The sequence below is a fragment of the Chaetura pelagica genome, unplaced genomic scaffold (assembly GCF_000747805.2).
Source record: "Chaetura pelagica isolate M959 unplaced genomic scaffold, ChaPel_1.0 scaffold248, whole genome shotgun sequence".
NCBI classification, from domain to species: domain Eukaryota; kingdom Metazoa; phylum Chordata; class Aves; order Apodiformes; family Apodidae; genus Chaetura; species Chaetura pelagica.
Window position 1 is genome coordinate 3106848 of NW_009954309.1, and position 14884 is coordinate 3121731.

The window sequence follows — 14884 nt, forward strand, 5'->3', positions numbered from 1 at the left end:
TTCCTCTTGCAACTCAACACACAGAGGATGTTCTGGTTTTCCCCCAGTTTGTGAAATCATGGTCTACCTCCAAGGGCTAAACCTAAATCTTTGAGAGAGAAACCAAAAAGGAACAAAGGAAAAGCAAATATATTATTTAAAACAAAAGCAGGGAAACCAAGTAAGTTTATATTATTATTATTTAGTAGCACCTTTCCATTACGTTTTGGAGTGTTTACTGTTATTTTAAAAAATCTGAAGTAGTAAAAATGCACTTAAATTCATTTAAATCCAAGCAGAGCAAGATTCAGGATCTTCTCCTACCCTTTAATAGAATCTTAAAAGCAGAGGAGTATCATTAAAATACTGTGGTCAGACAGTAGCTACCATTGCTGCTCATAGTAATAGATGTCGTGGGGAAAGGGAATTGTTATTTTTTAGTAGAGCCAGTGGGAATTTTTCAATCAGATAATTCTCAGTTGGGAAATGCCAGTTTTCAACAGGCACTTTTTTAGAAAGTTCCTTGGGATTGGTATGGGATTGCTGGTCTGAGCAGAAAGAGATAAAAATGAAACCAAAAGCATAGTTTGGTGTCTGGAGCACTTTTACAGCATGTGGTGAAGACCAGGTTCAACAATCCTTTTCTGGCTAACCTGCAACAGCAATGTGACCATGAAGTTCCCATTTCTGTCTCAAGCACCAGCTACTCTGGTGTGCCTTCCTTCTGTTTTCAAGTAAAAAAAAAAACAACAAAACTTTTATACTCTTTCCAAGTGCTACAATTTTTAAAAAATCTCCTATGCAAATGGTCCCCCAACCTCTCCAGAATAAAACCCCACTAATTAGGAGACTACAGCCTGACTAAATAAAAAGAAAATATATTTTATGTCTACATTATGAATATTTCAAACCATTTCCCAGCAAATAATGTCTCACCTCACAAGCACCAAAGATTGTACATATGTTTACTCAAATACCCCACGTTATTCATGGGCAGACATTTTATAAGACAGAGGCAAAAAGCATTATTCCTGAAAGAGCTGCTTTGTAATATAGGATCTATGATAAGGTCAAAAGGAAGCATTTCTGGATGTGTTCCATCACTTGATGTTCAGGAAACCATTTTGTATGACACAAAGGATTAGGAAAAATAAGCTGCATGACATTTATTTTGTATTTTTAACATTAATATCTGTAGAAACATTTTATTGTCAGTACAAAAGTTAACAGATTTTAATACTTTTTACCTAATTATTTATTTTAAAAAAACCAAAACAACCAAAAAACACCACCACATAAAACAGTGTAATTTGCATTCATATTGCATGGCCATATCAGTGTGAGAGTTCTGAAAGTAAAACCACAAGGCATCTGTTAAGAGATACAAACAACAGTGATATTTCAGCAGAGGCCAGTGCTATACTTACTGTTATGGAATGGATCAGAAGGAAATACTGGAGTCAGCATGAATTAATCCCTTAAAAAGATGCTGATATTCCTATGGCAAATTGTCATTATAAACAACTTCTCTCTTTTTAACTTAAGTTACAATAGAAGGATAGTCTAAAAGGCAAATGATCCAGGCCAAAAGATCTGGAACCTATTATCCAACCCAGGGAAGAGAATTGTAGTTAATTTGATGCATGTGCAACTCAGGGTAGAAGCTCAGCTCTGGGTAGAGCAGTACTTTCTGCTGTGGTTATAGACAAATTCATCTCTCTCCTTGCTTTAGGAAGTCTCTTTTAAAATTTTCTTCCCTTTTGGTGTGTGTGTGGAATGATTCTGCTTTTTTTGGCCATTGCTAAGGAGTGAAATTGTTCAAGTGACAGGCAATGAGAATAAAAGACTTTCTTGTTAAAGGATTTGGTTTTGAGAAGAATAATCATCTGACACTGCAGTTTTTAAACACAAATAAATCAAAAGTTTAATTCCCCCAAATTAGTTATATACTGTAAATATTTCTTTTTTTAAAAAAGATCTGAAAACTAGTAAAGTCTGAGCAATATATCTACTAGTTCTCTGTGCTGCCTGCATAGAAATGCCATTTAAATTACAAAAACACAACAACCCTATAAACGATTAACTGTTTTGTACATTACCAATTAGTTAATAAATTAATGATATACCATTTTCCCTGAAAGCAAAGTATTTTCCACCTTTGGATGGTGAAAATTAAGAAATTCTGTGTAAGAACAGCATTTAGCAAATAGCTGTTAAAAAAGAGACTAATTTGCTAGGTGGATTGGGACATCCATTTTTAAATCAATACAAAAAATAATTCATTGTAAATATATATAATATATATTTATACATATTTTGAATATATTTACATACATCCAGCACCTATATACTGCATTTGTGCTCTGTAAGTGTGTGCCAACATATATTTTCTCCAAATATTACAAAATAAACAAGAAAGGCAGACCCAGAGTTTGCCTCAAGTCCAACTGGTCCATTGTACAAACAAAGTCTGTTGCAGCTTACAGGAAGCCAGAAAATTGATGGCAATGGGGATTCAGACACAGCTCATAAACATTCTTCTTTGTTGGGAACATTTAAAAGTTGCAAATGATGAGATTCTTTATGTAGGTTCTGACTGCTTTCTTCCAAGTTGTTATTGGTTTTTTTTTCCTTTTTCTTTTTTTCCATAGATCATATGTACAAGCAGAAACATTAAGGTCCTGGAGAAAAGATTTTGCCTTGTATATGGTAGGTAGCTTGATGTTCTGGTTTCTTTCTTCCTCGTTGTGATTTATTTTCATGTTTTAACACTTCCATTCATGTGTTGGTACTTGGGAAGACAAGGTTCATAAGGCATTGGATCGGGAGAGAAAACAGAGTCATCACCTGAAGAACACGAACTCCTCGTGTCAGGGTAACTAGGTGAATACTGTTCAAGAGGTCCACTGAGATCCAGATACTCCTGTGATAAAAAGAAATAAATTGCATTTTTAAACAGTGAGTAAAACTGCCAATAACACGTTACCACTGCTCTGACTTGGCTTGATTATACAGTGGGTAAAAGAACAGCTTAAAAACGACACTCGTTTCTGCAACGCAACCGCATTCGACGCTGCCTGTTGCTTCCATATCCCATAAAACAAGGAGCCTGAACAGAGAAAGAAAAAAAACAACCCAAGAACGTGGTACTTTTCTGAAGTCCCACATCACCAGCATCAGCCACGTCAGTGGAAATAAACATGCCAGCCACATCAAAAGGAGATTTTTCACTCGCAATGATAAAAATGAAATTTCATCCTCAATAGAACCGTTTTTCTTTAGCACATGGTAATGATTTAGAGAGGCGAAAGACACTTCCAACTGTATATTCCTTTGGTCAGTTAGAGTATCTGTTTTATATTCTGTGATATTAAATTTGGGTTTAAACATGCAGTGGCCTACGTGCAAAAAAGAACTGAAGGAGGAAAAAAAAATAATTCCCCAGATTTGGGTTTTTTACAGTACATATTAATGTGTGTGTCCCAGAGTAGCCATGACCAAAGCAGTCATTAAAAAAGGAAATAGTATCTGCTGAATCCAAGTTTTGGGTTAAGGCTCCTTTTGCTAGAAACAACAGTTTTGGCAGAAGAATAAAGTTCTTTTTCCCCTTGAAATGTTCCTTCTCTTTCAACTTCTAAAGGCAGCTGCATTCATTTAAATGCAATCTCTTCATTTGCTAAACCACAAGTTATGATGGTACTGACGAGACAAGTCTTCCACCTCAGTCAGTATTTTTACGCTGCTGTGCTTAGGTTTGGGGTAATTTCGTCCTTGGTTAACATATTTTAAGTCAGAAATTCAATCATTACTTTATTACAGTTTAAAAATGGTCATCATTTTAAAAGAGAAGGGGAATGTAAGTTTTAAAATGCTGACATTAGGCAGCAAGAAAAGGCAGTTTGGATCTAGGATTACTATCTGTCTTGCTCCCCAGGCTTTTAAGAAGATCCACAAGGACAACCTTGACACATATTTATGTATTAGCAAACCAGTCCTATGTGACCAGAAATAATCAAGCACGTGCTGGACAGACAGAAGTAGAAATTATTCCAGTATTTGAATAAACAGGGCTTGGTTCCTAATATGGAAAGGCTTGATGTGATTGAGTTATGAATTCAGTATTGGAAGTGGGAGTCTTATCCTCTCTCCAACCTCCTTATCCAATGTCTAGGGGAATAAAGGGGGATAAAAAGTTGCCAGTATCAGGATGATATAATGACACAGGCATGAGGCTGACTCTTGGTGACTTCTGTTCATGTGGATTGGGGAAACTCTGCACACTACTCTAGGAAACATGGGGAATAAGGTCTTTTTTTTTCTGGGGGGGAAAGGCAACAGCAAAAAATACCCCCCAAACCAAACATCAACAAAAAATCCCAACAGGTGATGATTCAGCAGGGAGAAGAGCAAGACAATACCATTTAAGCAGAAATAATTATTTGCACAAATGCATAAGGTATTACTGGCTGCCCTAGGAAATTTTTCAGTTGTTGGGTAAACCAGGCTGACCCTGTATCAACAGCGACATTTGGGGGCAGAAGGGACAGTGCCACTGTGGAGAGGACAAGCAGATTTATTGTCAGACTGGTGCACAAATGAACCTGCTCTTCAGGAAAACTGTGCATATTACACAAATCAGAGGTCTCAAGCTACGGAGGAAAATGGGACACACTGGAGTTCTCAGGAGAAGTGAGTGAGAACATGATGAGTTTTCAGGAACACAAAATGGGCTGTAGAAGACAAGTGAACCAATTTGCTTTCTGTGTCCAGGGTAAATAGGACAAAAGCAATAGCTTATGCTGAAAGATTAGAGATTAGGACAATCTTTCAAGAAGTAAGGCTGATGGAACAAAGCAACAGACTGTCAAGGGGTGATGCAGGAACAGAGCAGTGGAGATCTTTGAGGCCAAGTTACATAAACATCTTGTCAGGAATGACAAACGTATAGTGGATCCTGCCATGGGCCAATCAGATGGACTGGATGTTTTCCTGAGCTTTTTCCAGCCATTTTTCCTATGATTCTAGTCATTTACATAACCCTAAAGGCCTTTTCAGGTTACCTTTGAGATCATTCCAGGTCCATGAGCTGTACAGACTTGGGAAGGCAAGATGGTTAAACACACACACAAAAAAGAAAGCAATACCCTTTCCCAGGGCTTGGAATTGCAGCCCAGAACCTCCCTCTTGAATTTGCAAATGAATTTCCAGTCCAAGCCACCCAGCACTCCTCAGTGGCAGCCAGCCCACCTCCAACTAGTCTTGTGAAATCATATATAAATTTGGCAGGAAAAGCAGCAGCCACTACTGGATGAGGGGGAAAATGGTAACAGAACACAGGGCTGTGCTACCAACTCTGTAGGGAGCACATAGTCCTGCCTCATCTCTGAGCCACCCCTGAAGGTGCCACATCTTAGCATAAACCTTACAAAACAGAAGCCAGATACAATTATTGCTGCTACTGAAGCAAAAATCTCTTTCAACCGACCTTCTGGGTAAATTATGACCCTAAAAAAAGGGCATCTCTTTACTCAGGTTCTCCTGTCATCTCTATTGTATACAGCCTTTCCTAATGCTGCTTAATAGTATTTTTTCATTTCTCCAACAATTCTGAAAAATTAGAAAGTAATGTTGAATACCAACATAAAGCCATCTAATTATTCTCCTACCTTCCCCCCTCCTTATATAAAGAAAGACTACAATCGTAGGAAATCTGAAAAAATTCTTTTGAAACACTCAAAATAAGTTGTTGCAACTTTCCTCTCTAAGTGTTTTGTCATTTTTTCCCCCTCCAATTATACATATAACTTCTCAGATTTGCTAGGAACTTGTAAAATGATTCTGGGACAGCCACATTTTCTCTCCAAAGAAGTTTCCACCAAAAGAATCAACATTTCCATCACTCGTGATCTTCCTCAGAGGTGCATGTGATTGACTGATAAGAGAACCGATTCCTGTGTGAATACCCTAATCAGTGTGCTCCTTGCTAAAACTAATAATATCTCAGACCTCTGAAAGAATGCTCTTCAAATAAACCCTTTTGCATTCATATATCCCAACCTGAAGCAGCATTAGGCAGGACCTTTGGATAATTGGATGGCTGTTTGCATGTTCCCCGTGGGTTCTCATTCCCTCCACAGAGAGATATTTCAGTGAACCTAATTCACTCTCAGACATATAATCTGAAATCTACCATTGTCGATTTCTCCTCTTCTGACCTAGATATCATGGCTGGGAATCAAGAGTTGATAAATGAAAAACACTATGAACTGTACATCTCTCCTTCAGGTGAAATTCGTGTTGAAACATAAACATTGCCTCTCAGCCTTCCTCGATGCTGCTATGCTACAAACAACAAAAGCAGCAATGAAAAAGAAACCAAAACACTTTAAAGATGTGTTTCTGTTTAGTTACATAAATCAAGGCATAATGGCAAGAAACTGAGGATTTCACAGGATACATAGTTTAGCTGTGTGTAACCTCAAGAGGACAACAATAAACAGAACAAGAAGAGAACTTGAGTGGGATTTCATAATTGAATAAATTCCATCTGTCTCCTGAACCATTTGTCGTGATCAGCAGCTTATGGAGGGAAACAATTTACCTACCTCATTAGTTGTGAGAGTGAGAATCCGATCCAAGTCTTCTACCAACTGTTTAAAAGTCGGTCTCTGTGAAGGCACAGCATGCCAGCAATCTCTCATCATCATATAGCTGTAAGAAATACACATTTTCTTGGCTTAATTAAAATCACGCGTCCTTCTCGCAGACCTTTTCAGACACTCAACGCTCCCCATCACACACAAAGCTCTGAGCACCCACAGTCCTACACACGGACCACTGACTTCCCCCAGATTGTGCCATTTCTACATCTCCCTTGCCCAGTGTCTAAACTACCCTTTTGTGGATTCAACTCTGTAACCTCCTGTCCCTGGAATTTCAATGGTATTGAATTACACACACTTAAATATTTCTGCACGTCAGGGATTGTGGTCCTTGTGAAGAAATTAAAATGGGGGGAAAAATTATAAAAACAGTTAAGGGCTATACTAAAATATCAGAAAGGGAAAATACTTTCCCCTCATCACCAAGAAATAATGCTGTGGTAATAATGTGAAGCCAGGTTGGACGGGGCTTGGAGCAACCTGATCTAGTGGGAGGTGTCCCTGCCCATGCAGGGGGATTGGAACCTGATGATCTTTAAGGTCCCTTCCAACTCAAACCAGTCTGGGATTCTATGGTAACACAGAAATTCCCAGATATATTTTGTTTTGTACAAACCCAGCCTGATTTAGCTCACATATGAGTGGTACTTGTGCCATTTAAGAATTTTTGTGTTAATGTGATTTAAAAAAAACCCCACAAATATGGGTCTAAAAACATTGACTTGTAGATGATCTCTTTCTCTATGGGATCACACCAGAGTGGGTAAAGAAGTATCCTCTGTCAAACATTCCCTGAAGACCTTCTAGTACTTCTTCTTTACATAGCTATACACACACTATATCCCAAATTTTAGTCAAGCAATTCTGAAAACGTTTGATCCATGTAAATTCAGTACAGTTTGTGTCCTTCAATCCTGCTACAGCAAACAAGGGTCCTTACAGTTCATTGGTGCAGTTGGCAGGTTTATCCATTCGGTGCCCTTCTTTAAGCAGCTTAAAAAGTTCCTCCACTGGGATTCCTGGGTAGGGTGATCCACCTAACGTGAAGATCTCCCACATTAGCACACCAAATGACCAGCTACAAATTCAAGGAGAAAACTGCATTAGTAGACCTGCCTTACTGCTGAAAACAGAGATTTGAGACAAAAACATTTTGTATCATTCTGCTTTTCTATTATATACATATTTTTTTTTAGATTATGTTTTAAATTTTGTTGTTAGGAAATGAAGGAGGATAGTTTTAAGCCAGTTTTCCTGCCTGCTTGCCACCTCCTTCAGTGCTTGTCTCATCATGCTGGCTACCTGGGGCTCTTTGGCAGGTGGTTTTGCCAGGTGAGCAACAGTCTACAGCTTGTGCTGGTTCCTGAGCTTCCCTGCAGCTCTCCTAGCTTTGCAGCAGTGTATTTTAGTAAACTGTTTGCACAAACTTACAATAATATTATCTTTAAGGTGTCTTCAAAGCCACCATGGGGCCCAGAGCCTCCAAGTTCTAGCACTGAAACCCTCCCTCTCCATGGCTCCTGGGGAGCTTTGACTGACTTTCAGCTTTGAACCAGTGAAGTAGTTTACTTCACATTCACCTAAACATTCTGCCAAGTTGTTAATTTAAACCAAAAGACTGATCCACCCTTAACCTGTGTATATAGTTTCCTTTGTAAATAATGTAAAGATTGCAGGAAAAGTCTCAGTAAATGCTTTTCTTAGGGAGAGAGCAGCTTGTGAAGTACATGCAGGTTGAAGAAAGAGGAGATACCTCTTACTTTCTCCACTCTGCCCTTTTTCTTTTTAGCCCTGCACTGATATAACCTTTTACACCTGTGCTGGGAAGCATCCAGCCCTTTACAGTTACCAGCTTCTCCTGGAGAAATAAAAACCTTAAGATCTTCATCTGTGCTGTATAAAAAATACACATCTACTTCAAGCACAACACACACGAGCACTGTAGCTGGGCCCATGAAACTGTAATAGGAAGCAGAATAAATCCAGGGGGGTTGCATCAGCCAGTGACTCTGTGCACACATTACAAGATTTTGAAGTGTCAGAGTTCAATGATTTCCTACTGCATGTGAAGTACTGCTGGGAAGCAACAGTACTTCTAAAAATCAGAGAAAACTTTTCTACTCTATCCAGTCTATGTTTTATTAAACTTGATCTTAGCACAAAGCTTTATAAAAAACTCCACAGGAATTTGATCATCTTTCTTCTCTCTATTTTCCTTTTTTTTAAGAAAAAAACTTGAAGGAAGTGCAGACTATGTCAAAAGCCAAGCAAATTAGATAGACTTTGTAGCTGCACATCCGTAAATAAGTTCAAGGGGGGAAACTTCCGCACTGACAGAAGGAGGTTAGCATTTTCCACCTTTCATGTGCTTTGAAGCTAGGCAGATTAGTAACAGAGCACTGGTTAGCAGTCTACCAGAAAATCCTCACTTTCTAAGGGCAAGTCCTGTTCCATCTATTAATACATGAAATGGAATGAAAACACTTAAAGGTAAAGTACATTGTGAAAATACATTTGAAATATCCCGAACTATAACAAATACAAACCAAATAAACCCTCCTTCCCACGCCCCAAAACCCCATTTAAATAAGGCCACTTACACGTCACTTTGATGTGTGTAAACTCTGTCAAACAGAGCTTCTGGAGCCATCCACTTTACTGGAAGCCGTCCCTGTAAGTTTGGAGGGAAAGGGAAGAAAAATTAAAATGGCAGCAATTTACAGGATGAATTAAATGCTAATTTTTCATGAAGATTCATAAATTCTCAGAGAGCAGTCTAATGCAAAGCAGCACTTAATTTCTCTTTAAAATTTCCAGGGAACAATAGTAAAAAAGTAGGGAGACCGTTAAGCAAGATGCATATAAACACTGAAGATAAAAATTAAAAGCACTGGGGACTCCCAAAAAGTTCCCAGACTGCTTGCTAGGAGAACAACAGGATAAGCAGATCAAAATTAAAAAGATCACTCCACAATGGTTCTTTGGAGACAAAAATACCCCAAATCAATAATCCCCTAAAAAATAAGCCTGCCTGCAAAAGTCAGCTGATCATCAAACCCAAGAATTTTGTTTGCCTGTTTCACCTTTTGCAGTGACCCTGAGCTCACACAGCCACATCTGCCTGTTGCTTTGCACACACATTCTGCCCTGCTCAGAGCCCAGGAATAGCACTAGATTTGATACGAAGAAGGTTCAGTTCCCTCCAGCAATGATGGACCCACACCTGGTTGCTCTCTTTGCAGAGTAGGAAGATAGTATCACTAAAACGTCATTAATCACTCAGTGCTTTATTTTCATATATAATTAATAATAATGAATATTTAAAAGTCTGTAGCTCATCAGGATCTTAAAAGATCCCCTGAGAAGGAGGTGTGTAGGCTGTTGAAACTAAGTATCAATAACTACATGTCAAATGTCTTATCTTCTTGATTTGGCACAGGCTAAACAGCAAAATGCTGACTGATTAGGGAGTAAAAATCAATTTTCTCAACCTCTACCCCAACTTTGATGCTCCAGCTATAACTTGTACATCACAAGCTAAGTACAGGCAAAAGGGATAAAGCTGTATGTGGTGTCACCACTCATAAACAGGATTTTTATGATGATTCTTGCTGGCACTGGTTATAAAGCACTTTTCAAAATCCTAGGCTTGGTACAAAGTAGCTGGAATCAACGAGAACATTTCCACTTAGTTCAAGTGACTGGAATCAGGGACCCACAAACAAAAATCATCTTGTATTTTAGCAGTTCTAATAAATCATACAATATACAGCTTCTGTGGTTATCAGTTTAACTGTCACTGTAAGAGGGGACAGAAACGCTTATGTCCTTAATCCCTGTTTTCTGTCTGCGATGAGAAGTGAGGCTGATGTACAAGAAGCCCATTAAGTTTATAACCATAGTTTTGAAGTGAATCATTGAAAGAAAACACTTGTTTCCAGAGATAAGAAAACCATCCACTTACATTAGTAGTCTTTTTATAATAATCTATATTGTTGATGTCTCTGGCTAAACCAAAGTCTGCTATTTTCATGACATTATTTTCAGTAACCAAAACATTTCTTGCAGCCAAGTCTCGATGGATACACTGGAAAGAGGGAAAAAAAAGGTCCAGTGAAATAAACTGCTGTAAAAGTGAAACATTTCTATACCACCACTAAGTCTCCTTTACAGATTTTAACCTAAATCCCAAGGTGGGAATCACACATGATCTACAAACCTTTAAAATATGATTGTCTTAATTACTGCAATCCATCCCCTCAGCTGGTGTGTCCAAGTTGAACTACTGCCATTAGAAGCCTCTTAGAAAATCATGGAATATTTAAGACTTGTATTTTGCTAAGGCTGAAAGCCTGGGTGGTGGTGACCCAAAATGTGCCACACTGTTTGAGATTCACTCTCCGTTACACGTGCCCACGTACAGGTATTGCAGCACTGTTAAACACTTATTTAGTAACAGTAGCTTAGAGCCTTTTATTAAGTAGCTTCTCTTAAATTATATCAGCTCACCAGCATCAACGACCTGACAGTCTGGATCCATGCACCCATTTTTAATAGAAAAGATCTTAACATGAGATATATCCACTGTACATAATTTTTTGTATTTACTTCAACCATGAGACCATAACAACTGAATTTTACAAAAAAGAACAACCCTATACCAAAAGAATACAATCTGGGCTGGGCTGTTTACTTTCCAAACAGCTCTGATAGTGAAACTGGGAGTGTTATCTCCTCAGAGATTTTTCCTTCATGTCAGCATTATCCTGAAAATTTGCAACTGATTCTTTCCACTGAAAGGACGTTGTGACTGCTCTGGATATTATTCCTGTGTTTAAGCAGCCTTATTAGGGCTGCTGGCAGCAGAGGCATGGTAAAAAACATTGCATTTGGAATCCCCCCAGGATATTCAACCTCATTTCAAGTTAAATTTTTATTTATTTTTTTTTAAACTCCTCAATTTTGGATTACTTTTTATGTTGTCCTCTTTATTTGAGCATATGCATAGACATGCTGGACTGAACCATTACAAAAAAAGCTGTACAACAGCCAGTTTCTTACTGGCATTGTAACTTGCTCCAGCAATTTTCTGAGATCTCTTATCCTGCATGGCTAAAATGAGCTTCTGCTCCTCACTGGGTTTGTCATGGGGAACTGCCAGGAAAAACTTGCTCCAGCAATGCCTCCATGTGCCCAGGACCAGACAGCAGTACATGCTTTCAGCATCAAATCTGTCTTCTAATTCAGCATCAGTAACTCTATGGTAGCAGAAACAACACAGGCCAGCCTTCCTACTTCCCTGCCCCTTGTTTTCAAACTCTACAGTATGATCCTCTGAGACCCTAGGAACTCAATTCAGTTGCCCAAACAGAAGTATACGGTGTCATCAGAGATGCCCTGTGATACCCAAGGTATCTTGATGAGACTACCAGGGATGCCACAGGGTCTACAGCAGACCAGAGCAGCAAGCTGGGGTGCCACACAGAGCATCTGAGATGGTACACGACACCTCTGAGTGAATACACCAAATTCAAACCCTGTTATCTTCTGTCAGTATTTCTGTTTTATCATACCCTACAGTTTTATAACCGAGACTCTTCCTATCCTCAAAATGGTGTCATTATTGATGTCCATATTTGAGAGGTTTTTTAATCCAGCCCTCCAGCCCTAATAACTTTCTGCCTCTTTGCAACAACCTGGGCCAGTCCCTCCACCTGGAGCTCCTCTGTTGTTCTTACACTGTTCTGGAATGATGGGGAAGACACATCAACAGAATTTTTAAAAGCATCCATCCAACTTAGGAACAACATCCAACATATAATTGCTTGTAAGGCAAAACCTTCATGTAAGACAAAAAGAAGGTGCCCAAAAATCTTCTTTACATATTTCTCTCTCTCTTTTTTTTTTTTTTCTTTTTGGTCTCACTGAGCTATTTATTGGACTGAAATAAAAAGAACATTGGCCTTCTCACAGCTCCTGCATGATGAAAATAGCGCGAGAAGACCAGCTCTCTCATTATTCCAGCTCAGCAAATGGATCCCTAAGGGTAAAAGAACTAGTGAAATACAAACAGAAACGGTGGGATATTTGAAGAACCAGAATGCAGAGTTTCACTCTGTGCTGCCTTTGTTTTCCCCCTGCCTTGTGCAATGCCTCTCATATTCTGTTAAGTTCAGAGCAGCACCGATCAAGTGTTTTTGCAAAGGAAGTGGTTCAAGGATGAAATGTTTCTGCCATGTGCACTTGTGTGAGCACACACCTTCTTGCCAGTCTACTACTTCAGAGCTTCTCAGGCAGACACTTGTTCTCAAGATCTGCCAGTCAAAGACTTATTTTTTTCCTTTCACAACAGTACTATTTTCTTGGGACATGGCTCAGTGCCAGGCCAATGTTTCATTAATCTTAAAAGAGATATCCTAAGGTGCTTTATCCAGCACAATATTTGTGCTTGCTCCAGTAGATGATGTTTGTCTTGGTGTCATGTATGTCTTCCTGTCTGCATTACTGTGCTAAGAATTACTATTTCAAAATAGAAGGATAAAAGCAAATTTACACCTCACTTACTCCTTCCTCTAACCTCTACCAGAGCAGAAAAGCAATAAAAAAGATCATGACTCCACACAACAGGAATGGAGGTTTACACTCAGCTCTGGTCTTTGGTTAAAAACAGTTCCATACTTGGACATGGAAACAACTGGAAATCAGTACATACCCTGCTAACCACTCCACACTTTGCAGGACATGCTTATCATCAGTATCTGGTGCTCTGGTTTGGCCACTGGGTCCAGACACCAGCCAGGGTATTCATGACTGCTTGTCCACCAAGCCACAGGATGTTTACAGAGTTAGTTATACAGGGCTATTTAGGTTTCATAACTATAATTTAATCAAATTACTGGTTAAAAAAACCCAACACGCCATTTGAAGAAATAGGTGTCTAGGGACATGACTGGATAAATAAATTTTCAACCAGCTGCACTACCAAAACCCACTAGTTTTAAGCAAAGTGCCTAATTTCAGTGACTAATTATCTCCATTATTTTTGCTTCTTCTGTTGACAGTTTTTGCCTTGGCATCTTCTAGTCCTCTCAACTTTGCCTGTTATCATGCTGTAAAATCCTTTTGCTAACTGAATTAATTTATTTGCCATCCCTAGGTGAGCTGATCTGGTCCATTTGACTGGAAACAGAAGGCAAATGGTGCCTGCCTGCTGTCTCATGGGTGGAGTAACATGACTTGTGCAATGAAATGTGCTTATGAACTCCCAGTGCAGGTATGTACGCAGTATTTACCTTAAACAATCCATTCCGGGCCTCATTTTAGGAATGTCATTAAACAGAGATTAAAAACTTAAAGCGTATGAATTTTCCCAATGATTTTTTCCAAAGTAGAGATGATGCAACTTGTTTGACAAAAGGTTTTTCTCCCAGCAAATTCTTCAACACAACCGAGATGAGAACAAAACTTAACTAAAGGCGCCGGATAAATATACACCGTGAGCTTTGTGTGGCTCTTGCTGAGTTCTACCCACTTACCTTTTGTGATGCCAGGTACTCCATGCCTCTTGCCAACTGGTATGTGCATGACACTAAGTCTTTGAATGTCATCTGCTCTTCTGGGACCCTGTTGATATCAAATGAATACTCCATCCCGGGGGGACGGCGTGCTCGGAGATACTCCCGCAGGTTTCCCTTGGAAGCATATTCTACTATCACGTACAGTGGACCTTTGGATGAACAGAGAGTGTGTAAACAGAAGGTTGAGAGGCAAAATGTTTCGTTGTAAGGAAGCTTTTAGCATGCTCTAACAAATGAACTAAGATAATAAAGGTTTAACTGTGGAATCAGTAAGCACGATTTGAAAGCTAAAGAGGTCCAGAGTGAGCAAAGTGACTGCTCAGAGCTTCATAGCAGGATAGCAGCAGGGCTACAATTAGTGGCTGGAAGGTCCTAAACCCTGACCCAGTGCCTGTTCCTTCCAGAACATGTCATGTATGGAAAAGCAAGTATTTTCAATCAAAAAATGCCACAAGAGCTCAAACATGGGGAAAGTGCTTTTTGGGAATTTGATGCTATTCTGCATCACTTTACACGACACAATTACCTCTTCGTAAAACACTGTGGTCTTTACAAAGTACAAGTGCTCATTTCAAACTCATGGGATACAAGTTCCACTAAAGCAGGGCTGACAATTCACAAGAACAGGCATGGGTAAAAGTCCTTGTTAAATGTCCCTTTTTTCCC

The 14884-nt window shown here is 39.1% G+C and overlaps 1 protein-coding gene across 1 annotated transcript in view; it reads right to left on the reverse strand.

Annotated features, from left to right (window-relative positions):
* Positions 1–2625: 2625 nt before the first annotated feature.
* FGFR2 (fibroblast growth factor receptor 2) overlaps positions 2626–14884 on the reverse strand; it is a 78104-nt gene continuing 65845 nt past the window's right edge. The window contains 6 exon segments of the mRNA XM_010003973.1: positions 2626–2902; positions 6585–6690; positions 7582–7719; positions 9242–9312; positions 10606–10728; positions 14177–14367. Of these exon segments, the coding sequence (XP_010002275.1) occupies positions 2738–2902; positions 6585–6690; positions 7582–7719; positions 9242–9312; positions 10606–10728; positions 14177–14367 (794 nt within the window). The 3' untranslated portion in view covers positions 2626–2737.